Source organism: Eleutherodactylus coqui, chromosome 1 (genome assembly GCF_035609145.1).
Source record: "Eleutherodactylus coqui strain aEleCoq1 chromosome 1, aEleCoq1.hap1, whole genome shotgun sequence".
Lineage (NCBI taxonomy): Eukaryota > Metazoa > Chordata > Amphibia > Anura > Eleutherodactylidae > Eleutherodactylus > Eleutherodactylus coqui.
This window is the reverse complement of record NC_089837.1, coordinates 163040873-163063791: the sequence shown is the minus strand read 5'-3', so window position 1 is coordinate 163063791 and position 22919 is coordinate 163040873. Positions and strand designations below refer to the sequence as shown.

The 22919-nt window shown below is 41.5% G+C and overlaps 1 protein-coding gene across 2 annotated transcripts in view; it reads left to right on the top strand.

The window, feature by feature from the left end:
- ARMC9 (armadillo repeat containing 9) overlaps positions 1-22493 on the top strand; it is a 137206-nt gene extending 114713 nt beyond the window's left edge. For both annotated transcript variants that reach the window (XM_066602818.1, XM_066602808.1), the window contains 8 exons: positions 5781-5871; positions 6444-6502; positions 8239-8343; positions 12445-12560; positions 14336-14460; positions 16256-16382; positions 19357-19499; positions 20262-22493. In XM_066602818.1, the coding sequence (XP_066458915.1) occupies positions 5781-5871; positions 6444-6502; positions 8239-8343; positions 12445-12560; positions 14336-14460; positions 16256-16382; positions 19357-19499; positions 20262-20284 (789 nt within the window). In that variant the 3' untranslated portion in view covers positions 20285-22493. The remainder of the gene's footprint in view (positions 1-5780; positions 5872-6443; positions 6503-8238; positions 8344-12444; positions 12561-14335; positions 14461-16255; positions 16383-19356; positions 19500-20261) is intronic.
- The last annotated feature ends 426 nt before the right edge of the window (positions 22494-22919 follow it).

Below are 22919 nucleotides of genomic sequence, written 5' to 3'. Positions count from 1 at the left end.
TAATATGACATTCACCGTGTAGGGTAAATAATGCATTACTTTGATAGATCGGACTTTTACAGACGCAGCAATACCAAATATGTATTTTTGCTTTATAATTTAGATTCTTTTATTGCAAATATGGAAAAAGAGTTTTGTGTTTTTTTTACTTTTATTACTTTTTTTTTTAAATAATTAATAAAACTTTATTGTTTTTATTTTTACAATTTCTTTTAGTCCCCAGGGTAGACCACAACCAGCGATGGTTTGATCGCTCCTGCAGTATGATGTAATGCCGTAGCATTACATCATACTGCATTCTGACAGGCAGCCTACCAAGCCACCCCACAGGAATGGCTTGATGGGCAGTCCGTCAAGACAGCCACGGGGCCTTTCAGAAGGCCACCGGCTGCCATGACACCTGCACGGCTTTCCCGATCTCACCGCGGGGGCGCCATACGGGATCCCCGAACATCAGTCGGGGGATGTAAATGTCGCTGTCAGAATGGACAGCGGCATTTAAAGGGTTAATGGCCGCACGGCCGATTGCAGCTATTGCCCGCGGGTGTCAGCTGTAATAAACAGCTGACGCCCACGCTGTATGGAGGGAGATAGCACCGCTATCTCCCTTCATACACGTCCTGCAATGGCAGGACGTAAAAACACTATGGGGCCGCCACTAAGTGGTTAAAGTGGTTCTCCAGGAAATAAAGTAAATAAATGGAAACTGTATCATTATAAATAACCCTCTAGTAATCTTTCTTCACAAATAGCTACAGATACTTATTTTAATCACTCCTGTAAAATTAAAATGTCCACCAACTGTCCTGTTTATGTGAAACCCATGCTGAAATAGCTAAGGATAAGTTGCATGCTGCTCCAGACCTGAAGAAAGGGAAGCTGTGAAGTTTAGTGCCAGTTAGCAGATAGGAACAAGCAGTGAAGTATTAGGCCGAATGCCTGCTACCGGAATCAAACCTGGGGCCCAGCCAGAGACACCTGCTCCTCTGTCCGGATCGGCCGCGAGTGTCTCAGCCGGCGTGCCGTGCAGGGCATGACGCATCGGTGATGTGGAATCGCCGTGGATCGGATAGCTTCCATTGACTGCAATGGAAGCCGTCCATACGATTTCCCACACCAAATAGAGCATGCTGTGCGCGGAAAATCGCAGTTGATTTCCGCTCGTGGGCATAGAAGAATCTTTTAACATATCATTCAATGGACGAACATTGCTGTGGAATTCGCGGCAGGTGTCTAGATAAAACAAGCTGAATAAAGTAATTAAGGAGTTGGTTACATTGATACAGTTTTTATGTATTTTTTTAAAATTCCTGGAGATCCCCTTTAATAGTTGGTTTAAATCTATTACTATACTGCGTTTACATTCATTGTTAGTGATCCAAAACCCATTCTAACACATGAAAGTTTTCCAGAAAATGTCATAAGATATTCTGTGATTTGTAAAAGGAAAGTTGCCAAAAATGATCTGTTTAGAACGTCATGGTGTGAATGGGACATTTGTAAATCCCTTTAATTGTTAAATAAAATATTTATGTTGTAGTTTATTGTATGAAAAAAACATAATTGAAAAATGGAGAGTGACTTTCACATGTGTTTCCTCTACACCCCACCTGTATAAGATAACTCATGGATGAACAGTATTCAATTACCAAAACAGCATTAAAAGCCACATGTAAGAACCGTTGTCATGGCTTTCAAGTGGAACATTAAGTAGACAATGATACGGAACCACAGTTTTCATTCTTCTATTATGTTGTGGCTTTGAGGAGTGTAACTCTAGCTTTATGGAGCAGGATTTTCAGACTTGGCACATGCATCACAATACTGACGTATTTGTGCGAAATTCATTTATTCTTCCTAATGGAATATAAACATTCTGGATAGCTGTCTTTTTTTACATCTAGTATTAATTTATCCATCAGGCAACATCCCAGCACTAATGGCGATAGCATATTGTTAGGATACACCATCACTTCCTAGTTAGTGGGGAGTCGGAGCACTGGAGCTACATTGATTGTCACAATAAAGGAGCGGTAGTGCTATTTTAGTACTGAGGCTCCTGCAGTGATTCTCTGAGCAGCCCTGCATCTGGCCACCCTTTATATCAGGAGCTGCAACACAAGGTTTCAATCGCCCCACAGACTTCTGGATTTAGGGTGCACATAAAATTTTTTACTTTAACCCCTTAGTGACGGAGCTTTTTTGCTTTTTTCCATTTTTTTTTTCCTACTCCATTTTAAAAAATCGTAGCTCCTTTATTTATCCATCGACGCCGCTGTATGAGGGCTTGTTTTTTGCGGGACGAGTTGTATTTTTCAATGACACTATTTATTGTACCATATAATGTACTGCAAAACTTTTAAAAAATTCTTAGCAGAGAGAAATGGGAAAAAAAATGACATTCCACCATCTTTTGGTGCGTCCTGTTTCTACGGCGCACAAACTGCAACAAAAACGACCTGATATTTTTATTCCATGGGTCAGTACGATTGCTACGATACCAAACTTATATAGTTTTTTTTTTTGCTGTAGTAATTTTTTTCAATTATTTTCTGCGGTTATTTTGTGCGCGCAAGAAATTTTTTATTTTTCTGTCGACGTAGTTGTGCAAGGGCTCAATTTTTGTGGGATGTCCTGTAGTTTCCGATAGTATCAATTTGGAATACATACGACTTTTTGATCGCTTTTTATGGCATTTTTTTCTGGAAGACAGGGTAACTAAAAAAGTGTATTTCTGGCATTCTTTATTTTTTTTTTCGGACGGCGTTTACCGTGCAGGAAAAATAATGCACTACTTTGATAGATCGGACTTTTACGGACGCGGCGATACCAAATACATATTTTTATTTTATGATTTAGATTTTTTAGTAATTGATATGGCAAAAGGGGAGTGATTTAAAGGGGTTGTCCCGCGCCGAAACGGGTTTTTTTTTTTTTCAACCCCCCCCCCCCCCGTTCGGCGCGAGACAACCCCGATGCAGGGACGTACAGAAAGCTTACCGGAGCGCTTACCTTAATCCCCGCGCTCCGGTGACTTCTATACTTACCTGTGAAGATGGCCGCCGGAATCCTCTTCCTCCGTGGACCGCAGCTCTTCTGTGCGGTCCATTGCCGATTCCAGCCTCCTGATTGGCTGGAATCGGCACGTGACGGGGCGGAGCTACACGGAGCCTGCATTCTGCACGAGCGGCCCCATTGAAGACAGGAGAAGACCCGGACTGCGCAAGCCCGGCTAATTTGGCCATCGGAGGCCGAAAATTAGTCGGCACCATGGAGACGAGGACGCCAGCAACGGAGCAGGTAAGTATAAAACTTTTTATAACTTCTGTATGGCTCATAATTAATGCACAATGTACATTACAAAGTGCATTATTATGGCCATACAGAAGTGTATAGACCCACTTGCTGCCGCGGGACAACCCCTTTAAACTTTTATAACTTTTTTTTTACAATTTAAAAAACTTTATTGATCTTTTTTCTTACTTTACTTTGAAGTCCCCCTGGGGGACTTTAACATGCGATGCTTTGATCGCTCCTGCAGTATGACGTAATGCTATAGCATTACGTCCTACTGCTTTTTTACAGGCAGTCTATCAAGCCACCCTGTGTGGATAGCTTGATAGGCAGTCTGCTAAGGCAGCCCTGGGCCCATTCATTAGGCCCCCGGCTGCCATGACACCTGCACGGCTCTCCCGCGGGGGGGCCGTGCGGGACCCCCAAACAGCGTTCGGGGGATTTAAATGCCGCTGTCAGAATTGACAGCGGCATTTAAAGGGTTAATAGCCGCGAACGGCCGAGCGCGGCTATTGCCCGCAGGTGTCAGCTGTAATAAACAGCTGACGCCCGCGCTGTATAGAGGGAGATAGCGGCGCTATATCCCTCCATATACGTCCTGCAACAGCAGGACGTAGTTTTACGATAGCGCCGTCACTAAGGGGTTAATCCACAATAAAAAGGTTTCATATATAATCAGATGCATAATTTCTCAAACAAATTGTAGCGATGGTTCGGACAACAGTGTCTTTTATCAAGCGATTTACAGGTAGAACTACGTAGCAGGGAACCCTAATAATACCTGGATAAACAATGGCAGAAAAGGGGGGGGGAAATGCAAGTCCTTAGAAATCTGAACCGTGTGGCCTAGGTCGGCCTTTATCAAGCTTAACATATACCAAATAAAGTGTCTCTTAAATAGTGCCCACAAGTTAATTGCACCACCAATCACATTGCGGAGCACATGTCGCCACCTAGTCCATATACAAATCAGGTGTAGACAATCTACAAAATATAAACAGTTATATACATGCAATACATACATAATAAAATATATACTGTGAGCCCAAGCTGATCTGTCTATATCCATTGGGTATGCTCTGGCGTCTAATTCGTCTTGTGCGCATGCGCGAAGACCATACTGCGTAGTTGCGGGAGCAAATCTCGCGATGAAGGCCCATATCATGCTCCATTCAACCCTGTTGCCGATGACACCCCTCAGTGCACGTGTGCAATAGACAGGCACATCATGCATGCGCTAAAAATGTAACACGCACTACAATCTGAACATTTCAATAGCGTTTCCATGATAAAAGTGTACAGCGCTACCTAAATTTGTATTGACATCATGGTATGGAGAAATTGCTCCCTATAAATAATAATAATGACCATAAATTGAAAATACATCGTGTGTGTGTGTGTGTCTATATATAATGGTGGAACATGATCAATTACCCTGTACTTAAACTGGCTGATCGCATGATTGTTCTCTACAAAGTGTTTGGACACTGGCAAGTCCATATTTTTGGTTCTAATGGTAATCTTGTGCAGGTTTCCCCAACGTAGCCCAACCCACATGGGCACAGGATTAGATATACTTCGAATGTGGAAGCACTAGAGTATCGTTCATTTATCCAATATTTATTCCCTCTTGATGGATGCCTGAAGCAATCGCCTTTGATGAGAATGCCGCAGCAGGAACATCCCAAGCAGGGAACTGGATAGCATATTAAAGGCAATAAACTGTTATGGTGCTGTTACAGGAGGTGACTGGGGGCCGGGTGATGCATTTTTTATATTCACCTGCTTCCTGGTTCCAATAGTGTCCCCCTCTTAAGATCATGCGTGGCACAGAAATCGGACTCTTTTCAGAGTTCCATGCATGCACTCTCCTACACAAGTCTACTGGAGAGCGAGCACATAGAACTCAGAGAGTCAGATTTTCATGACGCGCATGATTTTCAGCGGGGGACACTACTGGAACTATGAAGCAGGGCAGTATAAAAATACTTCACCCAGCTACCTGTATCCTCCCCTAATAGCACCATAAGTTACTTTAGGTTTAGGTTCCCTTTAAGCTTACAGATCAGCTTTAGAGTCCAGAATTGAAAATACCATTACTGCTGTCAGTCAATAAGCCTATGGACTGACACGTTCTTAACAGCTGAGCTTGTATAGTGTAGGGGAATAGTCAGGTTCTATTACATCAGATTGCAATATAATGTGTAATGTAAAAACTACACTTTCATAATGCAAATCACCATGGTTACCAGGAATTAAACCAGCAAAAAATGGGAGCCGTGACCTCTGAAACATGCAGAATTCTAAATGCAACTCTGGACGGTAACTGAGGATCAGTACAAGATAAGTAGAGCAATGTATTTACAAAGGGATCCAAATTTGTATTTGTCTTAGTGTTATCAATTAGAAAACACACATTTAGTTTTATTGAAAATTCAGATGTTACAGCTTTTGACCTTGTTGCATATCTTATGTCCCTTTCCTAGGGGATGCAGGAGGTCCTGCGATGTTTTATTAAGGAAGGGAACAGAGATATGAACCGTCAGATTGAGTTCATCATACGACAACTCAACTCTGGTATGTATGACATCCTTCATAGAAGGCTCAAAACAAATCCATCTAGAAGTGAAGGGTTGTGTCTGTGCTTTCCCTAAAGTCTTGTTAGCGAAGGCATTGATTCACAGAATATTGTGATCTAGTATATTTTCACTATAAGGGCTTAGTCACATGGGCACATCAGGGCCTGTACACAGGCGCCGATGTGCCCGTGTGACTGAGCCCTTACTGCAGGAAGAAGACAGCCGCACTTCAAGATGGAGAACTCCCCGCAGCGCTGAAGAAAGTACACATGACCGGCAATGAAGTCGGTCACATGTTCTTTCTCCCGGCGCTGCAGAGAGACGTCCGTCCTGAAGTACGGCCATCCTCTTCCTGCAGTAACACGGGTGCCGATGCGCCCGTGTGATTAAGCCCAAGAGCCAAGTAAATACATGCTGGGTATGCCTGCAGATTCCATATTGCATGAAGAACTTGTTACTATTAGCATAAAGTAAGTATAGTGTAGGTACTACGAAACCTATACAGTGCCAGAAAACAAGGGGATTCTAAAAAGGAATAGTCTGATCATATTTCTCATTATTTTGTATCAGAAGATAAATTTGATGAAGCTGTAGAGTCTGATGATGATGAAGAAGTGGAAGATGAAGAGGTGAGTTCTTTCCTGCACATTAATACATTCCGATGAATCTTCGGGACATCAAGCTGGTAGCAACGTATTCCTATGCGAATGTAACAAAACATTAGTAAATGGCGGCAGCTGTGGGGGTTTTTTTGTTGTCACAATCACCGCTATTAAGGGCTTATCCCACCAAGAGTATTGTTTATATCACCACATTTCTAAGCAGATTTTCTAATTCAACTTATAAAAAGAACGATCCAGTGAAGAGCTCTGACATATACACTAGTCTGTCAAGTTACAATGATTAATTTTGACTATTTTTGAATATTGATAATGTTGTAGCTTGGGCCCATATCTCTATAGATAACTCAATGGTTCCAAAGCTCCAAAATAAGAAAATGATAATCTTTAGTGTTTTTTTTTAATTGAACCTACCATTTTGTAGATCAATGCTGTAGAATGTGTAGGTGAAGACAAATAAATGAAAATAAACTATCGTACTTCGGTCGTGAACTGTACAAAGAAAACATGGTTGCTGGAAGAATAGGACATATTCAAAAATTACGATGCATTTTTACACCAATTATCGAATTAAAAAAAAACAAGGGAATTGAAATTTATGTTTGTAGTATCCATTACTATGCCGCATCGCAATACATACAGTGGACCTTCAACTTTGTCAAAACCCACAAATCAATAATTGCAAAGATGTTGGAAGATTGATAATCTGCAGTCTACTCTTCTCCTCGCAGCGCAGCCTGCATGGACAACTGAAGGACTGCTGTTTACACTGGATGGCTAGACGTTTAGTTTTCAGCCTGCAGAAACTGAATGACTGAACAACTGTCACTCTGTTGTTCAGTCTCTGCATGCATTTACACCAGACGACTATCGTTCAAAACTCAGCAGGACTACAGAGTTTTGAACAACTCTTAATGATAATCCTTTCATGTAAAAGTAGGGTAGTGATGGCATCATTACATGACTGTGTGATACAATTTTTGAATGGATTTTGTGTGGAATTTTTTTAAGGGATCGGGTTTTCTCATTGTAATTATAAAGCACTCTGATAAAAAATATTTCTCCATTATTTATATATATATATATATATATATATATATATATATATATATATATATGCTACATAATGAAGATCTATATAATGAATAGCTGAAGATATATAATGAATATAGTGAATAGCTACATAATGAGATATATAGAATTCAGCTAGTATATACGCCTTAGATTTTCCTGTCTTATATAAAAATCATTCGCTTCCATTGGGTCACATGATCTCAGCCACTGACTATATATGTATGGTCTCTTAGCTTATTTTGGAAAATATAAAAGATGATAAACCTTGTCCTCCCAACTGACAGAGATGGTACTGGTTGCAGTTGCCCACATGATGCTGTGCAGGTAGCATAGCATAGAGGAAAAGAAGGCAAGGGGAAATCTAAAATTCAAGATGGTGTCACAGATAGGGGGTTGTACTGCAGGGAAGTGAGTACAATATATATAAAAGAATTCTAGAGCTTAGCAGTCGGGTGGGGTGGGGGTAAATAATGGAAAGATCTGTTTCCACTGGAGTACTTTTTAAATTCCTGTACTGTATATGAGCAACATTTCAAACATATTGTTATGCATTGACATTTTGGAGTAAAGATTGCATACTGCTCAGATTTAATTTTTTCCCCTTTTCATAAATATGTCTAATGTCATTTTTCCTACTGCTGTTCTATAGTCTGCTGTATTTTTTTATTCAGGAAGAACAAGATGTTCTGGAAGCTGACTTAGACAAAGACGAGGTTGTTCAACCTCAGGCTAGAGAACTAACTGGGGAAAAGCTTCTGACTACAGAGTACCTTGGAGTATGTATCTTCTGCAGTATTATAACTTCTTCAACCTCTGTGCATATCTGAAGTGGACCTCATTACATTTATTAAGGCCCTTTTACACGGAATGATTATCATTCAAAAAAATCATTCAAACGAGCAAAAATGAAAGCTAATCGTTCAGTGTAAACGCAGCCAACAATTGCATGATGAACAATAAATTGTTTCCTTTTTCATTCATCGTTCACGCAGACATAAAAATCATTGTTGACTTGTTCGCTAATCATTCGTTTTAAATACTGATCATTCAGTTGTTCTCATTCACTTATACCATGAATGAGAACGACTAAACTATTTAACCCTTTCCAATCCATTTATTTTTTCTTACCCATTCTCCTCAGCTCCAAATAAATTGGAGCTGGGGAGAATGGGTGAGAAAAAATACATTTTATCTGCACCCTCCTGATCTGACAGAGTTCAGGAGGGTACAGGGAGGGACCTGCTTACCTGTCCGGCGTCTTCCGCATTCTCCTTCTGCCTCCCGGCTCGGCGATCATGTGACGGCTGGGGTCAGGTGGCACCTGGCGGTCACATGATCGCCGGGCCGAGAGACAGAAGGAGAATGCGCAAGACGCCGAACAGGTAAGCAGGCCCCCCCCATGGTGCAGGCTCCCGGCTCGGCGATCATGTGACCGCTGGGGTCAGGTGGCACCTGGCGGTCACATGATCGCCGGGCCGAGAGACAGAAGGAGAATGCGCAAGACGCCGGACAGGTAAGCAGACCCCCACACGGTGCAGGCTCCCGGCTCGGCGTTCATGTGACCGCCGGGGGTCAGGTAACACCGGCGGTCACATGATCGCCGGCCGGAATCTATGCATTGCATAGCGCTAATTGAGCGCTATGTAATGTGTAAAGGAGAAGGCAGAAAGGGTTAAAACCCCTTTCTGCCTTCTCCTCGGGCGTCCTCGATGAGGACCAGTGCAGGAGTGTATCTGCACCCGATGTGTCTGACGATCGGGTGCAGATCCACTCCTGCACTGCAGTGTCGGGCCTGCCCCGACATCGGAGCTGTTGAGGGAAATGATGATGTCGGGGCAGGCCCGACATTGGACTGGAAAGGGTTAAAAAAAAAATTTATAGATCATTATACAGTACTGTTTGAAAGTATTCACCCCTTGGGGTTTTTCCTGTTTTGTTGCATTACAACATAAAATTTAATTTGATTTGGTTTGTACCATTTGATTTATACAAATGCCTAAGACTTCAACCTCTTAATGCTACAGGACATACAGTTACGTCCTGCAGGTTCGTGGAATGTATGGAGGGAGTATCGTGGGTCAATCTCGCTCCATACAATGCGGGTGCCGTCTGTTTCTTACAGCCAACACCCACCCACAACTGCTACGCCAAACCGCACCGCTGATTTGGAGCTGTTAACCCTTTCAATTCCGCCATCAATTCCGACAGTAGCATTTAAATTCCCTGATCAGTGTTCGGAGGGGGCACCAGGACTGCCTTTGCATAGTGCCTGTCAAGCCATGCATGTGGCATGGCTTGATAGATTGCCAGTCAAATCGTGGTATAATGTTATGCAGTAGCATTAGATCATACTGCACGAACGATCAAGACATAGCAAGTTCTTGTCCCCTCTGGGGACTTAAAAAAATGTAAAAATTAGTTTTAAAAAGTCTTATTAATTATTAAAAAAAATAAAAGTTGTTAAAAATGTAACTCCCCCCTCTCCACTTTGCCATATTTATAATAAATGATCAAAATAATAAAGCAAAAAAACATATTTGGTGATGCTGCGTCCGTAAAAGTCCAATCTATCAAAGTAACGCATTATACACCCCGCACAGGGAACATCTTCCTAAAAAAAATAACAGCAGAATTGTGCTTTTTTGGTCAACCTGTCTCCAAGAAAGAATGTAATAAAAAGCTATCAAAAAGTCAAATGTACCCCAGTAGAAACTACAGTACGTCCCGCAAAAGACGAGCCCTCATACAACTAAGTGGACAGAAAATTGAAAAAGGGAAGGCTGAAGATGGCGACAGAAAATAATTTTAAAAAATTATTATCTTTGGGAAAAAATATAAGTAGTACGGAAAAAAAACTATATAAATTTGGTATCGTAGTAATCGTACTGACCCATAGAAGAAAGTTATCATGTCATTTTTGTTGCAGTTTGTGTGCCATAGAAACAAGACACACCCAAAGACGGCGTAATTTAGAGTTTTTTTTTCCATTTCTCTCCACTTAGAATTCTGTTAGATGTTTTTCAGTACATTATATGGTACATTACATAGTACCAAGGAAAAATACAACGCGTCCCGCAAAAAAACAAGTCCCCAGACATCTACGTCAATGGTTTAAAAAAATCATAACTCTTTTATTTAACGGGGGAGAAAAAAACGAAAATAGGGGGAAAAAAGGGCCGCGTCCTTAAGGGGTTAAAGGCATAAAATATTTTGGGGTAGGTCTCTATTAGTTAAGCACATCTAGACACTAGTTTTTTTTGGTCCTTTCTTTTAGGCAAAACTGTTCCAACAGCTTCAAGTTTTAAGATCATGTCACAGATTCTCAAGTAGATTGAGGTCTGGGCTTTGACTACGCCACTCCAAAATGTTTAAGGGCTCTTGGTTGCTTAAATATTTTGTGACTCTTTGACCGCTGTGCCAGCATATGTACTTTCCCAAAAAGGGGGTGTGGCTTCTCAGATGGAGCAGGGCCTCAGCAGACACATTTATGTACAGGCACATGGAGGAGCCACGATGTGCCTGGTATATGAAGAAGCTTGGCCCTCCTCATATATTAGGTGCATCGGGTGTTGGTTGGAATAATATCAAGACCAGCCTATGAAATGGTGGTCTTAATAAATTCCCCCCATTGTTTCTCATGATGGCCAAAATGTTAAATTTTAGTTTCATCTGACTAGAGAACCTTCTTCCATGTGTTGGGGAGTCTGCAATTTTGCCATTTGTTGGGAAGTTTAGCTTTTACAGCGTTCACGGTGCAATAAAAATGATATATGAACTTTGTTTTGTGGGTCAGTATGATTACAGTTTTACAAAATTTATATAGTTGTTTGTTTTTCTGCTCTTAAATTTTTTTTTCTTTTAAACAAAAATTGCTTTCAGCCTCCATATTCTGAGACCCATAAGTTTATTTTTTTTGTCAATTGGGCTGTATGTGGGCTTCTTTTTTTTGCAGGGCTAGCTGTAGTTCTTATTTGGTACCATTTTGGGATGCATGTATTTTTTTTATTATTTTTTTTTTAGTCAAAATTTTTGGTACCTGCGATGCCAAAAAAACACCACAATTCCGACACCTTGTAGTTTTTTTTTTTTTTTATGGCATTCACCATGTGGGATAAATTTACGTGATATTTTGATAGTTCAGACTTCTACCAACACAACAATACCAAATATGTAGGGGGGGGGTTGTATTTCAGATTTTTCTTTTATGGGAAAAGTAGTTTTTTTTCAATGTTTAAGATTTCTTTTTTACCATTAAAAAAACTTTTGTTAAACTTTTTTATACACTTTTATTTAATCCACACAGAGAATTTGAACTTGTATCTTTTGATTGCTTGTACTGTAAACTGTAGTACTTCAGTATTAGGGCTTAGTCACACGGGCGCATCGGCGCCCGTACACAGGCGCCGATGCGCCCGTGTGATTGAGCCCTCACTGCAGGAAGAAGACGGCCGTACTTCAAGACGGACGACTCCCCGCAGTGCTGAAGAAAGAACACATGACCAGCAATGAAGCCGGTCACATGTTCTTTCCTCCGGCGCTGCAGAGAGACGTCCGTTCTGAAGTGCAGCCGTCTTCTAACTGCAGTAACACGGGCACCGATGCGCCCGTGTGACTTAGCACTTACAGTATATAGTTATTTTGAATGTTGCCTATGAAGCCCTGCCATGGGGCCCATCTTCACCTAGCTGCATAGCAAAAGAGGGGTTTTGTAAGAATAGAATTGCCTATTGTATACATTAAAAAGGGGCAGGTACTTTTTGAAGCGAAATAGCAGAGACTTGATGAATGACATGACTGAATGTGTTTGATAAATGCTTAATGAACGGATTCATAGCTCTTTAAGAAAAAGCATCCATCAGTTTTGTTTCTGTTTACAGATCATGACCCATACACTAAAAGTAAAGAAGAGAATGTTTCCTGGTATACTGCAGAGCATTGATGAGCCACTCCAGAGACCTGTAACCCCCAGCAGTCACCGAGCTGTGCATACGGTGTATGTACTTAGTGTCTGATATTCACCCTCTGTGTCTCACACTGAAGTAAAAAAATTCTTTGTTTTACGTGCGTTATTGGATGGCACATAGTTAAAGGAGGATATCAATGAGAGCTGTGTCTGCAATTCTGAGCGCTGGCCACTACACAGGGTTTGGAGCAGCAGCTTCCACTTCGACTGCGGTGCATCACGGCAATGACAGCCAGCGCTGCCTGGAAAACCCCTTTAAATAATAAGCAAAGCTCCTGTGACAAAAGGCACAGGAACAGTTTTAACCCCTTGAGCGGCACGCCCGGAAATTTTCCGGGACGAGCTCCACTGCCCATAGCGACATAGCCCGGAAGATTTCCGGGCTATGTATCACTATGGGAGCTGCAGAGCACAATGCCACAAGCTGTGATAGTGTGCTCTGCCTGCACAGACCCACAGAGAACAAAGCAAGGGCTTTGAAAAACCAGCAGAAGATATTGCCGATATGCCAGCAATCTCCTGCTTTGTTTACAGGTTGCCATAAAGACCATCGGCTTGTCAGAAGCAGGCCGATGGTCTCTGTGGCAGGGAGAGCTGGTGCTTGGCTGTCAGAGGACAGCTAGGTACCAGCTCTTACAGCAGAGATCAGAGAAAACCTCCGATCTCTGCTGTGTTAACCCTTTACATGCTGCAGTCTATGTGACTGCAGCATGTAAAGGGCTGTCACTGCAGCATGTAAAGGGCTGTCACTGCAGCATGTAAAGGGCTGTCACCATCGGACCCCCGGAATGTGATCAGGGGGTTCTGATGGGTCCCTGTGGAAGTCCCCTAAAGGGACAAGAAAAAAAAAATTAAATAAAAATAAAAAAATAAAAAAGTTAAAAAAATTATTTAAAAAATTATAAAAACACTTGTCTCCCTTTACTTTGTAAAAAATAAAAAATACAATCACACATGTGGTATCCATGTGTCGTAATGACCCAGAGAAGGAAGTTAATACATTATTTAACCCCTTAATGACATGGCCCCTTTTTTTCTTTTTTCCCCATTTCTTTTTTTCCTCTCCCCTGTTTAAAAAAAAATCACAACATGTCCCGCAAAAAACAAGCCCTTATATGGCCATGTCAATGGAAAAATGAAAAAGTTATGGCTCTTGAGACGCAACTGCAAAATTAGTTGAAATTCAATGATTAGACCATTTTAAAAAACCTGCCCTGGTGGGCATCACAGGGTGGTAGGAAACCCGCCACTCAAGGGGTTAAAAGGACCTTAAAGACTTGTTTGCACTGTTGTTCAGCTGAATTAACTATTTCAGTTTCTCTTTTCCGTTTGAGGAGCAGAGAAACAAAAATTAAACGGAATCAAAATATTTCTGTTTTATTCCCTATTGATTTTATTGGGTTTAAAAAAATATATATATATATATAATCTTTATTTTTATTTTTTTAATTTCCATATTTTAAATGTAGTCGGCTGCACTATTTGCTGCATTTCAAAAATGGGAATGAAGCAGGACAGAAACAAACAAAAATATTTCAGTCTTTATTTTTTTAAAAACGAAAGCATTTAATTTCATTTTTATTTCCGGTTCTCTCCTCTTCAAATAGTTAGGTGAGCCCAACGGCAGAGTAACCAGGCCCTTAATGCTATTAGATTTATCAAAGCACAATGTGAATGCATTCATATACAGTATTTCATAATGGATATCCAAAATACAGACGCAGTTCTGTACCTGTTTATCCATTCTTCATGACGCTGTGTTATACAGTGGTGGCAGTTTAATTTCCGTCTTACTTTGTTACTAGGTCAGTCAACCTAACTTCACAAGTAAATCCTTCCAACTCCATAAGAAGCCAGAAATTGTCATCCAGACCTCCCACACGAAGTGGAAGCCGCCCCGGAACTGCTGAATTTTCTGCTTCATCTACATGTGAGAGTACATATAGCTATATCTAAACTTCACTATTTTTCTTCAAGGCCAGCTTACACCCTTAAAAGAATTAATTGTATTATTTGCCAACTAAGGCCGGCTGCCTATGGGAGTACATACTTTGTGAATGTTTTATTACTTTGTAATATCAAGCATGCAGCGTTCAAGTGACGCTAAATCCTGGACGACAGAACAAAGCCCAGTGCATAATGAGGTCTATACAAACCTTATAATGACTCCAACCATATAATAAATACTAACTTTATATCTGCACAATTTAGGAGTATTAAAAGCGGCATTCAATAAGCTTTTGGGTCAGATCTGAGGTCTGTGGAAACTTCTGTGACGAGGCATCCTCCATATGACCCTGCAGCTGGTGGCATTCACATACAGATGTTCAAAAATTACTGTCCAAATCTTCTCCAGACCAACCAGGAAAGATGATGTGGTTCCTGTTTAGCAGGAAACCACCAGTGCATGGATGCTCTGTACCAGGAACAAATACCTCCCTGCAACAAAGCTAAACCTGTTTGTCCTTCTCAAACCTTGCTCCTTTAGAAATGCTGATACTCCAACTGTTCCTGGCCGGTGTCTGCGCATACCTCTATTTCTCTGTATTGCTGAAGGTCCAGATGTCTCACCGTCTGACGTGCGCAGTACAGATTTTTTTTTAATCCCTGCTTTTCCAGCGACATCACTAGGCGATGACGCAGAGTCCGCGACCTTTCCACAATGTCAATTGAGGAAGGACTGTGGGTCGGACCGGTTCCATTGATTTGAATGGAAGCAGTCAGCGTGAAATCTGTGCAAAAATAGAGCATGCTGCGATTTTTTTTTTCTGCAAGTTTGAACGTGTGTGGAATGTCGCAGATCGTCTGTGTGGGTGCCGATCATGGATTCTGCAATTCAAATTCGCTTGTGTGAGACCAGCCTCACTGATACAAGGGCCAGTAGTACCATCTGTTTCCTGCAGCATGCAAATCCAGAATGTTATATGGTGTAGGAGGCTCGTGTGCAAATACTGATGAACAGACACTCTCACCTACCATTCATGAGGGGAATGGCTGCCTAAGAGCCATTTACATGAATCGATTATCGGTCAAAATTTGTACAAACAAATGGAAATGCGCAATAATCATTGCATCTAAATGCAAAAGCATTGCTTACTATTCACTTACTTTTTGTTATCGCTCACTTTCATCCGGCATAAAAATCATCCATGGATCGCTGACTGCGTGTAAACACTCCCCGCTCAGTGCTTACCTGTAGTGCCCCATGAAGGCTTACAGCCTAATAACGACTCCCATACTATAACATATGGGGGGCTTCCACGCAGTTTCCCAGCATGCCACACAAGGAACTGACACCCGGGCTCTCGCAACATCACAAGGGCAGGCTGCACCCCGCGAAAATGATAAACATAAGATATTTGTTGATATTTTGGCCAAAATATGGAAGCTCAAAACTCGTGTCAAGAGTCCTCACTGCCTTGTAAGTCCCTGAAGTAACATTACAAACACATTTCAGAATGTTAGATTGAATCTACTTAAAAATGAGTCGTTGTTTATTAGGTTTTTTTTCCCCCCCTATATGAATTTTTGGCTGTGCATGCTGCTGAGAATTGGTGTTTGCACTTGCCTTTGTATAACCGTACGTAGTTGGAAAAAGTCGAGTATATGCTTGACAGAACTGTAACCAAACTTGTTTCAATGTGCTTTTGAATCTCCACATCAGTACAAATCTTCTCTCCGTACAACGACTACACATTTATTTGTTATCATCTTCCTTCTTTTAGCCATTGACACCGAATCATCTCAGCTTTTTTCTCCAAGCACTCGGCCAGATCGCCGGGGACCTGTGTCTCCTACATCCCCTAGAATTCTGGATTTGAGTTTGGACAAAAGCAATGGGCACAGCAGCAGGTGACTTTACCAGAAAGTACTTACATGTCTGTACTGTTTGAACTGTGGTTACAAAGTTTGTATGCAGAGTATTAGGGTTCATTCACCTGGGCATAAATACTGAATCCCTATTGATTTGCATTGGGGTATTCATATGTGTTCTTTACAAGCATATCTACGTACGTATGAAAAAAACACAGCATGTCCTATTTGGTCTTTAACACAGACTGAAATAGGCCATTAAAGTCAATGGGACTCTTCAAATATGCAGTGAATATGCATGATACATGCGTATTTGCGCATAAAATCAATGGGCCTTCTTTTATGGTTTTTTTTGCATGCGTAAATATGCAGTAATAATGCACACAAAAACAATGCAAGAATGTTTGAATACGCAGGGAATACGGCCAGTGAATACGCTGCGCATTCACGGATCAAAACGCCCGTGTAAATGGGCCCTCAGACTGTGATACTCCACTACTTTGCTGTATTTACACTCCATTTCTTAGCCAGAGGGTATTAATCATATTATAACACCGCATCCTAGACAATGAAGGATAACTGGAAAGGCTTCTTCTATTGTCCAACAAGGCATGAATAAAAAATACTTTGTGTTGTTAAAGGAGTTGTCCAAGATTTAAAAAATATGGAGAGCAAAGAATTGTAGAAAAGTAAGGGGTAAAAAAAATCCTAGCGCTGCAGCCCATTATTAACGTGACCAAAGCAGCCAATCAGTGGCCTCAGCAGTCATACGTTCATGAACAACATGCAACAGCTGAGGCCACTGATTTGCTGCAGTGGTCATGTAAACTATGAAAGTGGCATCATTGTTACAGGAGCTTCTGGGACTGAATCAGTAGACAATTTAAAAGGGACTTTTATACAGTTATCTGTTCTGTGATAATTTTGACAAATCTTGGAGAGTCTCTTTAATGCACAAAGCAGTGAATACAAACCGACAGATATGAAAACAGTTAGTCCAGTCATCCAATATATGTACATCTTAGCTCGATGTGGTGTTTTACTAACAAAATCATTGTGGTCTCATGTGTATGCGTTCTGTACCACTATGCCTCATACTCACTTATTACCACCATAGCATCTACAACAAATGTTATTCCTCAAATGATCTACATCCACACAAATGGCGCAAAAGCTTTCTCTCTCAATCAAACACACAAGCCTATATCATAAATTGTACACTTTTTCATCAATCATCTGCTGAGGTTCCACACCAATATTTTCACAAAGTGGCAAAATTTTGATTTAACAATTTCCAAACTTAAAGGGGTTGTCCCACGAAAGCAAGTGGTGTTAAGCACTTCTGTATGGCCATATAAATGCACTTTGTAATATACATCGTGCATTAAATATTGGCCATACAGAAGTTATACACTTACCCCCCCCCCCCCCCCCCCAGTGTTGGTGTCCCCATCTCCATGGCGCCGACCGAAGCCTTCCTCTGCCTCGATTAGATGCGCTTGCGCAGTCTGCCTCTCTGTCCCGTTAAATGGGGCCGCTCCGGCGTGCTCGCGCCGCACAGGTCTTCTGCGCATGCGGCGCGAGCACGCCGGAGCGCCCCCATTCAACGAGACAGAGAGGCAGATTCACGATGTATATTACAAAGTGCATTTATATGGCCATACAGAAGTGTTTAACCCCACTTGCTTTCGCGGGACAACCCCTTTAAGTCCTGTGAAATCATGATATGTCCACAAATATATAATGCCAAAGAGAAGCTCTGAGCTGTGGAAGCAGAGAGAATGGGACAGCAAAGGGACCTCCACATTGGTTTGGTTTGCAAGTATTTTGCTTAATGGCTGACACCTTTTATAACTATTAGGCTGCCTGTCCACGGGTGATATTTTTTTCCCACTGCGTTTCCCGCGGTGATAATCCGCCCGTGGGAAACGCAGTGAACGCTTTCCATAGACTACTATGGAAAGCGCAGCCCTGCTGTCCACGAGCAAAGAATCATAGCGATTCTCCGCTCATGGGATTTAAATCGCAGCATGCTATGATTAGCCGTGATTCTCAGCGGTGAGCCTATCTGTCAGATAGGCTCAGCGCAGAGAGCCGTCAGCTCTCCCCTGCTCCCCGGTGGCGGCTCCCACGGTGAAGATCTGCTGCAGAATATCGTTACGCCCGTGGACAGGAGGCCTTACTAGTAATTATTAGGAAATTATAGTACCAGTATTTCTGGTGGCGCCATGCACGACACAGCTCTGCTACATCCTATGTCCATTCTGATTCCCAGACATACCACACACAGCTTTACTACATCCATCCTGATGCCCAGACATTACACACACAGCTATACTACATTCATCCTGATTCCCACACATTACACACACAGCTTTACTACATCCATCCTGATGCCCACACATCACACACAGAGCTCTGCTACATCCTGATCAGCACAGCAGACTCCTGGATACAGTGATCAGCCCCTGGTCATGTGATCCCTGGCTCCACCCACACATGTGATCACATGACTGTGAAGTCATCACAGGTCCTGGTAGCTGCTGTCCGACTCTGTAGGTGGGACTTTGGGTTGGTGTTTATCCAGTATATAGTACTTTCTACTGAACTCCAGAATGGCTCCTCTCACAGCAGCGCTGATCACGTGGAAGTGATGTCACCGCAGGTCCATCAGCCTGCCGGGTCTCCTGTCAGGACTGCTGAGTTGCGTCTGAGATAATAATGACTTAGGGGTATTCTTATTTCGTTATTTTTGCCCTCCGCTTCCAAGAGCCCTAACTTTGTTCTTCTTCTGTCGGTCAGGATCTGTGTTTTATATATGCTGTAGGACCTGCGATGACATCACTGTTATATAATCAGGGGCAAGGCATGAGAAGCACCCACACACATACTCACGGACAAGTGGTCATTAGTAGTGTGATTCGTAATTATTGCACTGAAAAAAAAATTATATATTATTCCTTTAATACTCTCTCGCCTCTCTGGCCCTGTCTTTTACTTCTTCCTATTGCAGAACGTGGCTTCCACGAAGTCCTGAAATACAGAATGCAACCCCACGCAAGGCTAAGACCCCTACTATTGCACCTCAGTTTTCCCAGTCTGGACCACAACAAAGTCGACCCAGTTCGGCTGGATCCTCTACTCACAGCAGGCAAAGTAAGAATTTTGGGGGACAGACTAAGACCTGATTTATATATTCTTTTTAGTAATTTTCTACCTTTGATCTATGTTATACGGGGAGACTTTATCCCGTTCGAGGTAACAATGTTGTACCGATATATTGGAAGTTACAAAGCCAATATGCATGCCACTATTTACAAGACCTAAACATTTGTCTGGAGTGTAATTTACTGTGCATCCTGTTCATCTGGGTCATCATCCTAGGACATGTGTTTCCGGCTTCTCTGTCTTACTTGGCACAGCGTAAAGAGGATATTGCAGTGAAGTCGTTGAACAGGCTGTTAATCTTGAACTCTTTCCCCAAAACTGTACTAGGCAGAATACACTACCATACACACAGCATGGAGCAATATGTGTCACATGGGCCAACGTTTTGTTGAATGATGCTATATACAATGGTAATCGGGCTGAAGATCTGTTTCAGGGCAGTTTATTTTCTTAACTATTCAAGAAATAATGCTTATATCTCAAGTGTTTAACATGTCTACAATAGTGCATTGACTTCTTGAATTAAACCATATTTGCAGACCAAATTATTACTGAGCGATGTGGATTTCTCTAGGAGAGGCTCACAGAACAGTTTTGCTAAATCTGTTGTCTATTTACAATGGTATCCTTAGCTCTAAAAATAGAATAAACACAATTCAGTATTTATTACAAAACACGGGATTTGGATTTTGCAATCTGTTTCACAATTTAAAACTCACAAAACCTGTATTGTTGCCTTTTATCTTGCAGGTAGCCAGTCCTACCGAAAGTGAGAATAAGCAATATATTGGGATCTCCTACTTTCATGCTAAGATGCTTTCCTTTCATGGACATAACCTTCGCTACCTTTCTCTGCGAAAACACCTAGGGAAACCTGAAGTAAACATAGCAGGCGTCACTCAGATCCTAAAATTCATGTGCGACCGCAGTATTCTGCACTAACAGAAAGCTGTAATATGAGGAGTGTTTCATGGCTGTTTTAGCCATTTCTGTGCTTACCTCCATATCTCCGCTTACTCAACCTGTGGCTTTGTTCCCACGAGCGTATATCAGCCGCCGTTTTCACAATCTTAGAGTTAAAACTGGTAAACGGATGCACAAATCTAACGTTTGTGTGCCCGCTCAGATGGCATGGGCCCCGGCGCATATACGCCAAGGCCGCCATGCCATCACCTCTTCTCTCCTCCCCTCTGGCTGATTGCAATTGGAGGGGGCGGAGCTAAGGGAGGGGAGGAGAAAAGAGGGAGGGAGTTTAGCAGTCACGCTGCTAAACTCCATTCCACCTCCCTTCTCCAGGCGCTGTCATTGGCTCTCATAGGAGCCTATGCAGCGGTTGACGTGTTACGGCCTAAAAGATAGTTCCAGAACTATCTTTTGAGCCTGACCTAAAAACGCCCGACGCTATATTGCCCAGCTAGGCACTTTTACGTCACGGGAATACGACCATATCATCTGATGCATTGGGACCCAATGCATCAGATCACAGCGTATATTGGCCAACCGATAAACACTCGTGGGAACAAAGCCTGAGTGTGATATAAGGGAAAAAGGGATATGGGGATTAACAGCAGACTCACCTGAATGTTTAAAGGAACACTCCAGCGCAAACACATTTTTCCATCACTGCAGTCCTCACCGGACTGTCACAGTCCAGACCTCTTCTGTGCTCATTGTACGTCCATGCAGTATGATTATAATTACCCCATATATTCTCCTAAATAACCTACAGACTATGAGTATACAGTCAAGGAGAATTATCTGTAATCCTGATAATTACAACTGTGTGATAGGAGCCTCTGATCATCAGCAGTAACTGTGATGGAAGTTTCTGCCCCCCCCCCCCTCCTCCCCGTTAATAGCCTGTGTGGTACAGTCCATGCAGTTTCATCTTGCATGAATTTTGGTGATTTTTCTCTCCAGGAGTCATTATTTTACAGAGATAAGTAATTCATAGGCGGTCATAATAAGACCACATGGTCCTCCTCGGGAGAATGATTCCAGGAATTTTCAGATAGAAATTAAATACAGTAATACTAGCTGACTTTTATATACTAACCCTTTTCATAATAGTCCGGCTACCATTTGCTTTGAATACATATGTTTTTGTAAAATTGTTGTAAATTTTTCATTTTATTCATCAGTTACTAAACCTTGTATTTCCTTAAACTAGAATTATTCTTCTAAGGAATGCAAGTTTAAGAATTCAGACAATATGATTCACAGGAAAGTTAAACAAGTTCTTCAACATCAACCTATGTTGCATGATCCAGCTACTTCTCGGGAACTATTATTACTGTTTGCAGATTAGTTAATAAGGCTAATTCTATTTGCATAACTTTGCACATTTCCTTCCTTGTTAAGCCAGGCAAAGTAAACAGTACAATGAAGTCACAAATGTTTTTTTTAAAAATGACAAAAATGCAGTTTGGCAAACCAGTATATTGACAAATAAGGAAAACAATTCTAAAATTGCATAAAAGGGAAAATCTCAGGATTGTTTGAATTTCAAAACTTGCATTCTACAGAGGAATAACTATAGTTTAAGAAAATCTAAAGTTTAGATAACTGATGAACATGACAAAAAAGTCACGATTTTACAAAAATGGATGCATTCCAAACAAATGGTAACCAGACTATTATGAAGCGGTGTAGGACACAGGGGGTATAGTTACGTAACAAAAGGTTGGGAAGAAATGTCACCGGAATCATCCTTTACATTTTGAGTGTGGCTAGGCTGAACCACAGCTGATCGTTTCAGCGACTTGGCAAAAATTTTCTAAGTATATTTTCATAAGGATTTTTTTTTATTTAAATGGTTTTGGCTGTTGGTTGTAGATGTTGGTTCACCTCTAGACGCAATCATTATGATATAGTTCATTTGCCCTATTTATTTATTTATGTGATGTGTTGGATATTATATCGTTGAATACAATTTAATTTTGTATAATCACTATAATTTTATAATAAAACGTGATTTTTTTTCACTTTGTCAATTTGATTTATACAGTGCATGTTTATTCCCTTTTTTAGAATGCTTAAAATAGGTTGTCTCACAACAAGTTTTACCAGTCATGTAGACAAATTCCAGCCATGGCTCGTTCCGATGTGTATGGTAGCCGATAGCCACGTAGGCGCAAGACCGCTCCATTTACTTCAATGAAACTGCTGGAGCTAGCCGAGTTGGCTTCAGGGTGAGGCAGAGCTGGGGTTTGTACATGTCAGGTAAAACCTGTTGTGAGACAACCCCTTTAAAGGGAACTTTTAGTTCTTTTCTCTGAGGGCAGCATAATGTAGTAACAGACACACTGATTTACTGTACGTGTTAATGTGCTGTTATTTGGGAGAGTTTATTGTACATTTTATTTTTTCCAGTGCAACAAAGTTGTTACCGATGAAGAGTTCTATGTA